This window comes from Nerophis ophidion, linkage group LG08, assembly GCF_033978795.1.
Source record: "Nerophis ophidion isolate RoL-2023_Sa linkage group LG08, RoL_Noph_v1.0, whole genome shotgun sequence".
NCBI classification, from domain to species: Eukaryota; Metazoa; Chordata; class Actinopteri; order Syngnathiformes; family Syngnathidae; genus Nerophis; species Nerophis ophidion.
The window spans coordinates 44,951,290-44,965,614 of record NC_084618.1 but is presented as its reverse complement, the minus strand read 5'-3'; the positions used below and the strand labels follow the sequence as shown (position 1 = coordinate 44,965,614).

Genomic DNA, 14,325 nt, shown 5'->3' with positions numbered 1-14,325 from the left:
TTTTTATTTTCAATCTAAGACTCCTTCGGTTCCTGTTTTTTGTGCACCCTTTTTTGTTTTGGTTACCATAGTTACTTATTATTTCCACCTGCTTCTGATTAGTGTTCACCCGCTCACCTGCTGCCTGAGCACTAATCAGAGGCATTATTTAAACCTGCCTTGCCCTCCAGTGAGTGCTGGAGTATTGTTTGCTGTTTACTGTCTTTTTTGGAAGCTGAGAGCTATTCTCTGAATCCCAACTCCTGTCCCTGTTTGTTGTTTCCTGGTTTGTGTTTTCCTTTGCCTTATTTTTTGAACATTAAAACCATGTTTTCATTCTCCACGCTTGTCATCTTTGCATCTTGGGTTGCGTGTGAATGCTCCTATGCTGATGTTGAACTGAAATGCTGACAGAATGTAGTATTAATGTAAGAACAGTTTGAATGTTGCAATGGTTTGAATGTTGAAGAGTTTGAATTTCCAGGGGAAACCGAATTTGGTGTGGAATTTGGGAAAGTCTTAGATGGATGAATGGAATGTGTTGATGTTGGAATGAATGGTTTGACTAGGTTGAAAAATGGACAATACATTTAGAATGGGGAAAATGTCCTTGATAACTGGAAATTCTTGGAATTATTTTTTTTTTAATTGTTGAAAGAGAGCACACAATTTTCAACAGGCTGAATATTTCGGAGTTGGAACGGTTTAAATGGGATGAAAAATGTGGGAATTGTGGAACTTTGAAAAATGTCCCATTCATTTCAATAAGAATTTCATGGAATTTTTTGAAAAGCTGGAATTTGGGGGAAAATGTTGAAATACATGTTCTGAATGAGTTGAAATGATAGGTGTTGGAATTGTTCAAATCAGTCAAGAAATGTTGAAGTAGTAACATTTTTAATTGAGAAATATATTAAGGAAATCCAGAAATTTCAGGAAAACCGGGAATTTTTCCAGTTCAAAAAACAACTTTGTTTTTTGCCCTGAAAAAATGTGGAAGGAGTAGTCGCCAGAAAAAAAGGGTAAAAAAAAAAAAGAAGGGAATTCTGGGAAATCCTGGACTGTTTTGATCTTGGAAAAATGATAGTTTGAATTTCCAGGATGAGTTGAATATGTTGAAGGTGGAATGTTTTGAATCGGTTAAAAAATGTGGAAATGGTGGAAGTTAGAAAAATGCCCAATTAATTTTGAATTGGAAAAATGTCTCGGGAAAACCTGGAATTCTGGGAAGTTTGGGAATATTTGGAATATTTGTCAAGGCCTATCTTTTTCCCGAAAAGGCTGAAAAGTTTGATGTTTCAACGGTTTGAATCGGATGACAAATGTGGGATGTAGAGTGAGCCAAAATTTGGAGAAGAAGTAGTAGAAGTAGAAGAATAATAAATACAAATAATGTAGGTGTAGAAAACCATATGTGTGAATACTTTGGAGCATTCACACAATACGTTTGGATGAATTTAAATATATTATAGTGACCCTATTGAAGCATTATAACTGTTTAATGGGTAAACCATATCCTGAGATAGTCACATGACAAATACTCCAAGAAGTTTCCTATATGTCACTTAAGGGTTGAAAGAGTCAGGAACACAACTGTACAGGATTTTAGCACATTCTTGCATCTTAGTTATTGCATATGGGTTAGGTGATGTGTGTCATACATTCATATATTATACACTAGTATAGTGAAGGGGAAAAAGACACTATAACCTCATAATCCCCCTTCTAATTAGGTGAAGGAGAAAATAAATATTTGTAGTCCTGCAACGTGTAGATGAGTGGGTATCGCCATTAAAAAACTGCAAGACTGAAGCTGTTAGAGTAGCTTTATGTTCAGATGGTGATTTTTTATCTAATGGATAAACACTAGTGGGGTTATTAAGACTGCAATTGTCTGCAACGTCAGAAGCAGGTTCAACCGATCTTATATGGCGTGGTCAATGCTGCCATCTTGTGGTGTAAAGGTGTTATGAGTCCAAACTGCACATCTGGGGGCTTTTAACCAGATATAATCCATGTCAGCAGCATTTTAAAAGGTCCTCAAATGTGTCCCTTACATTTTTGTGCTTGAATTGACCTAATTAACTCCCCACTGATGTGTTGTAAACATTTTAAAGTGGTTGTCAAGTGACAGGATTAGGCTTTCCCAAAATGGCAGCACCTTAGGTCACTTTGCTCATCTACAAAAGCTTTTTATAACTATATTATAATTCCAATGGTTTAAATAGGGTATCAAATATTACACTTAGCTCTGTCAAACTGTTTTTTTTTTGTTTTGTTTTTTTTATTAATCGTGCTTGAAATTTTTTATTAATCACGATTAATGGTAAATGGTAAATGGGTTCTGCAACCCCTATTTCCATATGAGTTGGGAAATTGTGTTAGATGTAAATATAAACGGAATACAATTATTTGCAAATCCTTTTCAACCCATATTCAGTTGAATATGCTACAAAGACAACATATTTGATGTTCAAACTGATGTATATATATTCTTTTTATTTTGCAAATAGTCATTAACTTTATAATTTGATGCCAGTACCACGTGACAAAGAAGTTGGGAAAGGTGGAAATAAATACTGATAAAGTTTAGGAATATAAATACAGTTTACCCTGTTCTGTCCTATATAAATGCACTTCCTGGTGAACGTTTTTTTTTCCCCCTCAGATTTGAGAATCACAGAGTCATGTTTAAATGTTCAATCAATCAATCAAAGTGTATTTATATAGCCCTTAATCACAAGTGTCTCAAAGTGCTGCACAAGCCTCAGATCCCCTATCAGGGCAAGAAAAAACTCAACCCAATGGGATACATTATTTACATTATTTGGAACATCCCACAGGTGTGCAGGCTAATTGGGAACAGGTGGGTGCCATGATTGGGTATAAAAACAGCTTCCCAAAAATGCTCAGTCTTTCACAAGAAAGGATGGGGTGAGGTACACCCCTTTGTCCACAACTGCGTGAGCAAATAGTCAAACAGTTTAAGAACAACGTTTCTCAAAGTGCAATTGCAAAAAAAATTGGGATTTCAACATCAATGGTCCATAATATCCTCAAAAGGTTTAGAGAATCTGGAGAAATCACTCCAAGTAAGCGGCATGGCCGGAAACCAACATTGAATGACCGTGACCTTCGATCCCTCAGACGGCACTGTATCAAAAACCGACATGAATCTCTAAAGGATATCACCGCATGGGCTCAGGAACACTTCAGAAAACCACTGTCACTAAATGCAGTTCGTCGCTACATCTGTAAGTGCAAGTTAATGCTCTACTGTGCAAAGCAAAAGCCATTTATCAACAAAATCCAGAAACGCTGCCGGATTCTTTGGGCCCGAGATAATCTAAGATGGACTGATGCAAAGTGGAAAAGTGTTCTGTGGTCTGACAAGTCCACATTTTAAATTTTTGGGGGAAATATTCGACATTGTGTCATCTGGACCAAATTGGAAGAGAACCATCCAGACTGTTATCGACGCAAAGTTTAAAAGCCAGCATCTGTGATGTTATGGGGGTGCATTAGTGCCAAAGGCATGGGTAACTTACACATCTGTGAAGGCACCATTAATGCTGAAAGATACATACAGGTTTTGGAACAACATATGCTGCCATCTAAGCGCCGTCTTTTTCATGGACGCCCCTGCTTATTTCAGCAAGACAATGCCAAGCCACATTCAGCACGTGTTACAACAGTGTGGCTTCATAAAAAAAAAGGTGCGGGTCTTAAGCCGTCCTGAGGGTTCAATGAACCACCCAGGAAGGACATTGCTTTTGAGCAGGTTTGACTCTTGTGTATTTTGCAATAAAGCTTTGTCTTCAGGTCGGATCGCTTTTCAGCTGCTCCTCTCCACTGCTCGCTCACCGTCCGCTTTTCAACCGCCCTCATCCTCGTCCTCGTCTGCTCTTTGCTTTCGCTCCTTGGTCGCTGCTGCGGGCTCTTCTCCTCCTTCTCCCTTTTTATACAGCATGAAGAGAAATGGTAATCGTGTACCGGTGCACGACCCACGTACCTGCATTTTACTGCGGCGTCTCTCCTGGCACGCCCAGCCTCTCTGTTCGGCCGCATTCTCCGCCTCCTCGCGGCCATCTTGGGCCGGGCTCCAGCGTGCCCTGCCCCGCTGCTCGTTTGCCAGCTCCGCCTCTCCACAGGGTACTTTCCTGGCCCGCCTACAGTCCAGACCTGTCTCCCATCGAAAATGTGTGGCGCATTATGAAGCGTAAAATATGACAGCGGAGACCCCGAACTGTTGAACGACTGTAGCTCTATATAAAACAAGAACGGGAAAGAATTCCACTTTCAAAGCTTCAACAATTAGTTTTGTCAATTCCCAAACGTTTATTGAGTGTTGTTAAAAGAAAAGGTGATGTAACACAGTGGTGAACATGCCCTTTCCCAACTACTTTGGCACGTGTTGCAGTCATGAAATTCTAAGTTAATTATTATTTGCAAAAAAATATATAAAGTTTATGAGTTTGAACATCCAATATCTTGTCTTTGTAGCGCACTCAATTGATTTTGGGTTGAAAAGGATTTGCAAATATTTGTATTCCGTTTATATTTACATCTAACACAATTTCCCAACTCATATGGAAACAGGGTTTGTAAAAGTAGCACACACTGATGGCGGGAGCTGCCTTGCAAGGCCCTAACCACGACACTTTCAGGAGCAAGGGTGAAGTGATTTGCTCAAGGACACAACAGACGTAAATAGGTTGGTAGAAGCTGGGGATCGAACCAGGAACCCTCAGCTGGCACGGCCACTCTCCCAACTTCGCCACACCGTCCCCTGAGTTCAATTAATTTTGAAAAAGGACAGATTTTTTATAACAAAGCAATTTTAGAATGTCATACGGGAAAATTTTTATTAATTTACTTTAAAAAGTGCCATCAATTTCCTACCGCTTATTCCCTTTTGGGGTCGCCGGGGGCGCTGGTGCCTATCTCAGCTACAATCCGGCAGAAGGTGGCGTACACCCTGGATAAGTCGCCACCTAATCGCAGGGAAGTGTTTTACTTGAATCGACGTCATTCATTTGCTTGAAGCAACAGTACAGTGGAAAAACAAGTTGACTTTATATCCTAAGGTGTGTTTCTTTGTGTCCATTAAACCATATCCAATTGTATTTGCGATCCGCAAAGTATGTGAAAATAATGTCTAAAATGTCGCAAAATGCCACAAGTTCAGTCGGCCATTTTGAATATTCGGCTAAGCGGCAGCAGTTTGCATCAGCTGTGATCATTTAATGTCTTTTGTGTGTTTTGTCCACAATAAATACAGTTTACCCTGTCCTATCCTATATAAATGCACTTCCTGGTGAACATTTTTTCCCCCTCAGTTGTGAGAATCACAGAGTCATGTTTAAATGTTCAATCAATCAATCAAAGTGTATTTATATAGCCCTTAATCACAAGTGTCTCAAAGGGCTGCACAAGCCTCTGATCCCCCATCAGGGCAAGAAAAAACTCAATCCAATGGGATACAATGAGACTCTTTGGAGGGGACCACAGATAATATTGTAAATTGAGTTAATATATTTAAATCAAGTGTTGCAGATGTGGGGGGGCATGACAGAAACTAATTGAGAAGCACAGATATATAAAACAAGGTAGGAAAATATCGCTCCAAGGCTTTTAGTCTTGAAATTACTGGTGAAAGCCTGACGTAAAGTATTTGTCACAACATCAAAAACCCTAATCAGACACTCAATAAATGTCACTGTTTCAGTGATTTTAAATGAATCTATGTTCTTTTTTTCAATTCAAAGTACAAAAGTGTCAAGGAGAGTTATTTTCAAATAAATAATACATTTACCATTGAGTACAGTTGAGAATTTAATACCTGTTGAATAGATGTAGGTTCAAGAGTATATGAAGTGTTTTAGGGGCATAGGATGTTTTTATAAGTGTTTAAAAGCCGCGAGGAGGGCTTTTAAACACTTAAAATGCATGTAATATTCATACAAATCAGGAAACAAAGAGAGTCCCTACTTTACGCGGATCCCTAACTAAAGAGGGGTTTGAAAGGTAACCCCCACGATAGTCGATTGTGAAAAATAGTGACGTAGACAGAAAACAACATATCCCAGAATGCCATGTTTAGTTGTCTAACGTCTTGCCACACCTGTTTTAGTTCTCTCTAATGGTGTCAACATCTTGTGGAACAACTCACTTTAGAGCAGGAGTGTCAAACGTACAGGTTTTGTCCGACCCGCTGGATGAGCTTGCAAAGCAAAAAAATTAGCAGAAGTTTTTGAATGAAAGAAACTGCCATTCTAAATGTGTCCACTAGATTCTGCAATAGCAATTATTTGTATCTTTGTAGATGTAAAACAAATTTCTACCACATGATGTTAGTGAATAACATCCTGTCATTTGATTTTGACATTGTTTTTTGTTATCTTGATAGATTGGAAATTAACACCAATAAATTGACTGATGAACATTATCACATCATTTATTCAGATAGCATAAATAAGATCAAATACTATTACCCCAACAAGTAGGTGTAAAAGGGCAGCACGGTGGAACAGGACTTAGTGTGTGTGCCTCATAATACAAAGGTCCTGAGTTCAATCCCAGGCTCGGGATCTTTCTGTGTGGAGTTTGCATGTTCTCCCCGTGGCTGTGTGGGTTCCCTCCGGGTACTCCTGCTTCCTTCCACCTCCAAAGACATGCACCTGGGGATAGGTTGATTGGCAACACTAAATTGGCCCGAGTGTGTGAATGTGAGTATGAATGTTGTCTATCTCTCTGTGATGAGGTGGCGACTTGTCCAGGGTGTACTCCGCCTTCCGCCCGAATGCAACTGAGATGGGCTGCAGCACCCCCCGCGTCCCAGAAAGGGAAAAGCGGTAGAAAATGAATGGATGGATGGATGGACATGCCCGAGCAAAGCGAGACCAGCTTGCTAGTAAATAAATAAAATTTAAAAAATAGAGCCTGGTATCTGTGTTGGCCCTGCGATGAGGTGGCGACTTGTCCAGGGTGTACCCAGCCTTCCGCCCGATTGTAGCTGAGATAGGCGCCAGCGCCCCCCGCGACCCCGAAAGGGAATAAGCGGTAGAAAATGGATGGATGGATAAAAAATAGAGGCAGCTCACTAGTAAGTGCTGCTATTTAAGCTATTTTTAGAACAGGTCAGCGGGCTACTCATCTGATCCTTACGGGCTACCTGGTGCCCACGGGCACCGCGTTGGTTACCCCTGCCCTAGAGGAACAACGTTAAAATATGTTTGATGAAACGCGATGAGGTGGCGACTTGTTGAGAGTGTACCCCACCCTCCGCCCGAATGCAGCTGAGATAGACATCTTGTTGAGCAGGTTTGACTCTTTTTTAGTTTTCAATAAAGCTTTTGTCTTTCGATCAGATCACTTTTCAGCGATCCTCTCCTGCTCGCTCTTCTCTCGCCTTCAGTCTGCCGCGCCTTCGTCGTCTTGTTCGGCTCGCTCTCGGTGCTTTGCGCTGGTCTGCTTCTGCGGCTGGTTCTCCTACAGCTTCTGCCTCGATCGCTCTGCCTTCTCCCCTTTTATACAGCAGGAAGAGATGCCCAAATTGAGAACCGGTGTGTGTTTCACGCAGCTGGTACTGATTGCTACAGCGTCGCTCCAGGCACACCCCGCCTCTCCGTTCCGCCGCATACTACGCCTCCTGGCCGCCATCTTGGGTAGGACCACGGCTTGCCCTACCCCGCCGTCAGTCCGTCGGCTCCGTCCCTCCACAATTACATATTACAAAACTGTTGTATTATACATTCACGGATCTCATTTTACTATAAAAGAGGTCAGCGGATGAATGTATATATTTGTAGACGCTCTGAATTGGGAAAGGGGTAGGATTAAATAAGCTTTGCTTCTTCCTACTCCTTTTCGGACATGATGTGATGTGAAATAATGTAGGATTGTCTGATGTATTATGTTGTGTGTTCATGTTTGAAATAAATTAAGAAAGAAGAAGGAAGAAAGACTTAGACTTCCTTAATTGTTATTTATTATTTGGGGCGGTATAGTTCGGTTGGTTGAGGGGCTGTGCCAGCAACTTCAGGGTTGCAGGTTCGATCCCCGCTTCCGCCATCGTAGTCACTGCCGTTGTGTCCTTGGGCAAGAAACTTTACCCGCCTGCTCCCATTGCCACCCACACTGGTTTAAATAAAATGTAACTTAGATATTGGGTTTCACAATGTAAAGAGCTTTGAGTCACTTGGGAAAAGCGCTAAATAAATATAATTCACTTATTTAAATTTGAACTTTACAGTACAGATAAGAACGAAATTTCGCTGCATTAGCCATGCAGTCATCACCATGTCCAAAACACATCAGTAGATGGGAAACTACAGGACAAACATGGATATGTGACAATTGAACCTTAATAAACAGATTATGTGGCCCAAATGTGGCAAAGAGTATGAACCTCATCACTGTCCTGCATATGGAGCTGTATATCACAAATGTGGTAAGAATAACCTCTTTTCAAAGTTGTGTATACCTGGGTGGCAAAAAACGTCACATCCGTTTTTCATCTTAGTGGCTTAATCCACACAATGGTCGAGCAGCTTGAGCGAAGCATTAAAACAAGTGAGAGTGAATGTTGAGTTTGAGCAGAAAATGCTGTGTTGTTGTTCTGTTCTTGGGTGTTACAGTCATTCAAAATAGATAGATAGGAAAGAGCTTTCATAGAGTTACGAAAGAAGTGGTTCATAAAAGTGAAACTCAGGGGAAAAAGGAAAGTGCGTCAAAGAAATAGCTCTTAAAAATATATATATATATTTTTTTTTTATCCTTAGGGTTTCTGGGGAGCATAGAGGGTCTCAGTCACTAAAATGTTAAAAATAAAGTCAAATTATTATTATTTTTTTATTTTCATTTAATGCTTACAGTAAATCTTTATATCAACTTGAGGTTGGTGTAAAGTAAAACAAATAAGGTTTTATCTCAAAGACAACTTTGTTTTTTATAGTAAAATTGAAATATGCAGTATTTAGATAGATAGATAGATAGATAGATAGATAGATAGATAGATAGATAGATAGATAGATAGATAGATAGATAGATAGATAGATAGATAGATAGATAGATAGATAGATAGATAGATAGATAGATAGATAGATAGATAGATAGATAGATGGATGGATGGATAGATGATAGATAGATAGATTTGTGAGAGGCGGGGCGTGGTCATGCGCCGCCTGCCGGCGATGGCATGCACAGGAGCCGGCTGGAAGCAAGATGACAGGTGAGTGGATACCTCAGCTGGAACGAGTTATCTAATCACCTGTCTCTATTTAGGAGCGTTGGTGACTGCAGGGCGGGGCTGAAAAGCCAGAAGGACCCCAGGAGGTGCTGAGGACGCCAGAAGGGTTGTGGGAGGACTGAGCGAGTTAAAAACTTTGTGAGTGAACAAGCTAAGACTGAAAAGGGACATGCACACACACGCACACACACACTCATACACGCACACACAACATCATACTCAAGTACTATTGAGGGGGGGAAAAGGGGGTTATGAAATGTGTGACATTCCTCCCTCTGTCCAGGTTCTCGGCGCTGCGCAACAAGGGCTTCCCCCGCAGACGGCACCTCGAACGCCAGGGCCGGTGTGCTGGGGGTGCGGCCAACCTGGTCACGTGCGCAGGGAATGCTCACTGATGGAGGTGGGGCAGGTGATACGGGTGGTCGAGCCCCCAGCACCCGCCTCCGATCCAGGGGAGGCGTACTGTGTCCCGGTAAGGGTTCAAGGGAGTATATACCGGGCAATGGTGGATTCGGGGTGCAAACAAACCATGATCCACCAAAACCTGGCATTGAGGCAGGCGACACAGGGGCGAATTAGATGTATTCATGGGGATGTGCACACGTATCCCATTGTTCCAGTAGAAATTTGGCATCGGGGACAAAAGCATAGTGTGAAGGTTGCTGTAAGTGCGCACCTTACGCCTCCCATAATATTAGGGACAAATTGGCCGGGGTTTCCACTTCTCGTGACGCAATTTGTGGGGAGGCGTTCACGGACCGTAGGAAAAGGGAGTATCCGCGCGGTTCTCAGTGGCGAAGGGGTTATGAAATGTGTGGGCTTCCGCCACTGCCGAGTGGGAACCGGCGGGGGCTTCGCGGGACGCCCCCCCGGCCTCCCATTGGCATCCTACGGAGGAGTTTCCCCTCGAGCAGTCGTGAGACGAAACTTTGCGCGCGGCCTGGGACCAAGTCGACTATATCGACGGTCAGGTAGTGCGCCCGGGAGCGGGGCGGGTATTCCCTCATTTCTCCATTATGAGAGATAGGCTGTATAGAGTGACCCGTGACACTCAGACGGGAGAAGAGATCACCCAGTTGCTGGTGCCAAAACGCCACCGGGAAATGGTTTTCCAGGCGGCGCATGTGAACCCAATGGCTGGACATATGGGTTACGACAAAACACTTAATCGGGTAATGGCCCGGTTCTATTGGCCGGGCATTCGGGCAGACATGCGCCACTGGTGCGCCGCCTGCCCTCAATGCCAACTGGTAAATCCAGCGGCCGTCCCGAAGGCGCCCTTGCGCCCATTACCACTTATAGAGGTCCCATTCGAAAGAATAGGCATGGACCTCATCGGGCCATTGCACCCGAGCTCACTGTTACAGGATGATTGTATGGACATGCGGCGCCACCCTGTGGCAGCCACGGTGCCCGCACCTATAACTTGTCACTGTGTCACGTGTGTTTACCTCCGTTGTACTTCCTACATGCAGCCTGAATACACGGTACTGACACACAGCAGGACTCTTGTCGTCTTTATAATACAACACATACTATAACATGGTGTCAGAAGTCCAAGCAGGACCCGATTATGCCCCACATTCTGACCGTTTTGAGACAGTGTGCATTTATCTGTCTTGGTGAGTTTTAGCAGTTTCAGTTAGCCTGTTAGCTTTAGCACCGCGTTGGTATAATGGCATCCAACATCCCGCCTCCGGAGCCCATGAAGATGGCTGGAGACATTCATGGCAACTGGAAAAACTTCCGAGCAGAGTTTGAGGATTATCTGCTGGCAACGGGGCTCAACGAGAAGGAGAAGCCGTCCAAGCAGCGGTGCTGAGACGGCTAATGGGGAACGACTGCCTCCATGTTTACAAATACAACCTGGGACTCACTGTCGACCAACAGAAAGATGACGATGCTATTCTGGAGGCACTGTAGGGATACTTTACCCCCGCGAAGAATGTCACATTCGAGAGGTACGTTTTTGGAAACTTAAAGCAAGAGGAAGGAGAACCCATAGATGCTTTTGTTACAAGGCTGCGAGAAAAGGCTGCCTCTTGTGAATATGGAGCTATAAAAGATGAACTCATAAAGGACAAGCTTGTCCTTGGCAGTGCTGATGAGGGCGCCAGACGTCGTTTGCTAAGAGAAAATGATCTCAAATTGGATCAAGCAATCATGATCTGCCGTGCAGCTGAGGTCATGGACAATAAATTAAAGACAATGTCACTGGGCAACTCTGGGCCTGGAGAGAGCATCAATGCCGCGCAGGGGGGACAAAGATATGGACGCAGGTCTGCCGGTAGGTCATCTGAGCCCACCAACACCAGTGCACAGCTCCAGAGAATGAGAGACACAGTGGAATGCAAGTACTGTGGTACAAGACACGCACGTGGGCGAGACCAGTGCCCTGCATTTGGTAAATCCTGCCGCTCTTGTGGCACTGCCAACCATTTCGCCAAAGTATGCATGAAGAGGGGTCAGCACGCACGCCAGTTGAATGCTGTGGATGACCCGTCAACAGGGGAACAGGAGGACAGTGATGAAAGAGATGTGTACACAGCAGAGAGCGTGGGAGCGGTAAACACGCAAGGGAAAAAGTGGTTTGTCAATCTGCCACTGCAACAGGGGGTCCAGAGGTGCCAGTTCAACTCGGGAGCCACCTGCAATGTGATTAGCATGAAGGACAAGATGAGACTGGCGCCTAGAACGCCTCTTCAGAAGAGTCACACCAGATTGAAGCTGTACAACAGTGAGTGGATGAACTCGCTGGGGTTGTACAGCACACAGTGTGTCATTAGGGGCAGAACACACAAGCTGGACTTTAAGGTTATGCATACAGGCCAAAGGCCCTTGCTTTCGGGGGAGACATGTGAGATACTAGGCCTAATACGATTCACCATTCCTGTGGAGCTAAATAAAGTGGAACACTGCAGGAGGGGAGACCTGACCAAAGAGCGTCTCATCAACACATACCACGACGTGTTCACCAGCCCAGTCGAGTCCCTGCCTGGTGATGTTCACTTTGAGCTGGACAGCAGTGTGGCGCCTGTGCAGTGTGTCCCCAGGAATGTTCCAGTGGCCCTCAAGGCAGCTGTTAAAGCACAGCTCGATCAATATGAAAAGGATGGACATTTAACCACAGTCACACAGCCCACAGACTGGATTAGCAATCTGGTCATAGTGAAAAAAACGGAAAAATTGAGACTATGCATTGACCCAAAGCCACTCAACCGAGCCCTGAAACGGTCCCACTACCTCATGCCCACTTTAGATGATGTGTTGTACAAGCTCCAAGAAGTTTCCTATATGTCACTTAAGGGTTGAAAGAGTCAGGAACACAACTGTACAGGATTTTAGCACATTCTTGCATCTTAGTTATTGCATATGGGTTAGGTGATGTGTGTCATACATTCATATATTATACACTAGTATAGTGAAGGGGAAAAAGACACTATAACCTCATAATCCCCCTTCTAATTAGGTGAAGGAGAAAATAAATATTTGTAGTCCTGCAACGTGTAGATGAGTGGGTATCGCCATTAAAAAACTGCAAGACTGAAGCTGTTAGAGTAGCTTTATGTTCAGATGGTGATTTTTTATCTAATGGATAAACACTAGTGGGGTTATTAAGACTGCAATTGTCTGCAACGTCAGAAGCAGGTTCAACCGATCTTATATGGCGTGGTCAATGCTGCCATCTTGTGGTGTAAAGGTGTTATGAGTCCAAACTGCACATCTGGGGGCTTTTAACCAGATATAATCCATGTCAGCAGCATTTTAAAAGGTCCTCAAATGTGTCCCTTACATTTTTGTGCTTGAATTGACCTAATTAACTCCCCACTGATGTGTTGTAAACATTTTAAAGTGGTTGTCAAGTGACAGGATTAGGCTTTCCCAAAATGGCAGCACCTTAGGTCACTTTGCTCATCTACAAAAGCTTTTTATAACTATATTATAATTCCAATGGTTTAAATAGGGTATCAAATATTACACTTAGCTCTGTCAAACTGTTTTTTTTTTGTTTTGTTTTTTTTATTAATCGTGCTTGAAATTTTTTATTAATCACGATTAATGGTAAATGGTAAATGGGTTCTGCAACCCCTATTTCCATATGAGTTGGGAAATTGTGTTAGATGTAAATATAAACGGAATACAATTATTTGCAAATCCTTTTCAACCCATATTCAGTTGAATATGCTACAAAGACAACATATTTGATGTTCAAACTGATGTATATATATTCTTTTTATTTTGCAAATAGTCATTAACTTTATAATTTGATGCCAGTACCACGTGACAAAGAAGTTGGGAAAGGTGGAAATAAATACTGATAAAGTTTAGGAATATAAATACAGTTTACCCTGTTCTGTCCTATATAAATGCACTTCCTGGTGAACGTTTTTTTTTCCCCCTCAGATTTGAGAATCACAGAGTCATGTTTAAATGTTCAATCAATCAATCAAAGTGTATTTATATAGCCCTTAATCACAAGTGTCTCAAAGTGCTGCACAAGCCTCAGATCCCCTATCAGGGCAAGAAAAAACTCAACCCAATGGGATACATTATTTACATTATTTGGAACATCCCACAGGTGTGCAGGCTAATTGGGAACAGGTGGGTGCCATGATTGGGTATAAAAACAGCTTCCCAAAAATGCTCAGTCTTTCACAAGAAAGGATGGGGTGAGGTACACCCCTTTGTCCACAACTGCGTGAGCAAATAGTCAAACAGTTTAAGAACAACGTTTCTCAAAGTGCAATTGCAAAAAAAATTGGGATTTCAACATCAATGGTCCATAATATCCTCAAAAGGTTTAGAGAATCTGGAGAAATCACTCCAAGTAAGCGGCATGGCCGGAAACCAACATTGAATGACCGTGACCTTCGATCCCTCAGACGGCACTGTATCAAAAACCGACATGAATCTCTAAAGGATATCACCGCATGGGCTCAGGAACACTTCAGAAAACCACTGTCACTAAATGCAGTTCGTCGCTACATCTGTAAGTGCAAGTTAATGCTCTACTGTGCAAAGCAAAAGCCATTTATCAACAAAATCCAGAAACGCTGCCGGATTCTTTGGGCCCGAGATAATCTAAGATGGACTGA

General features: G+C 42.8%; 1 protein-coding gene across 1 annotated transcript; it reads left to right on the top strand.

The window, feature by feature from the left end:
- The first annotated feature begins 9,055 nt into the window (after positions 1–9,055).
- LOC133558441 (uncharacterized) lies at positions 9,056–12,541 on the top strand. The gene is made up of 2 exons (XM_061909823.1): positions 9,056–9,367; positions 9,513–12,541. The coding sequence occupies exon 2, from the start codon at positions 11,393–11,395 to the stop codon at positions 12,539–12,541; it is 1,149 nt and encodes a 382-aa protein (XP_061765807.1). The 5' UTR covers positions 9,056–9,367; positions 9,513–11,392.
- The last annotated feature ends 1,784 nt before the right edge of the window (positions 12,542–14,325 follow it).

Excerpts from the sequence above, each read along its gene's own strand:
- LOC133558441 (XM_061909823.1), top strand. The coding sequence starts at position 11,393 with ATGATCTGCCGTGCAGCTGAGGTCATGGACAATAAATTAAAGACAATG.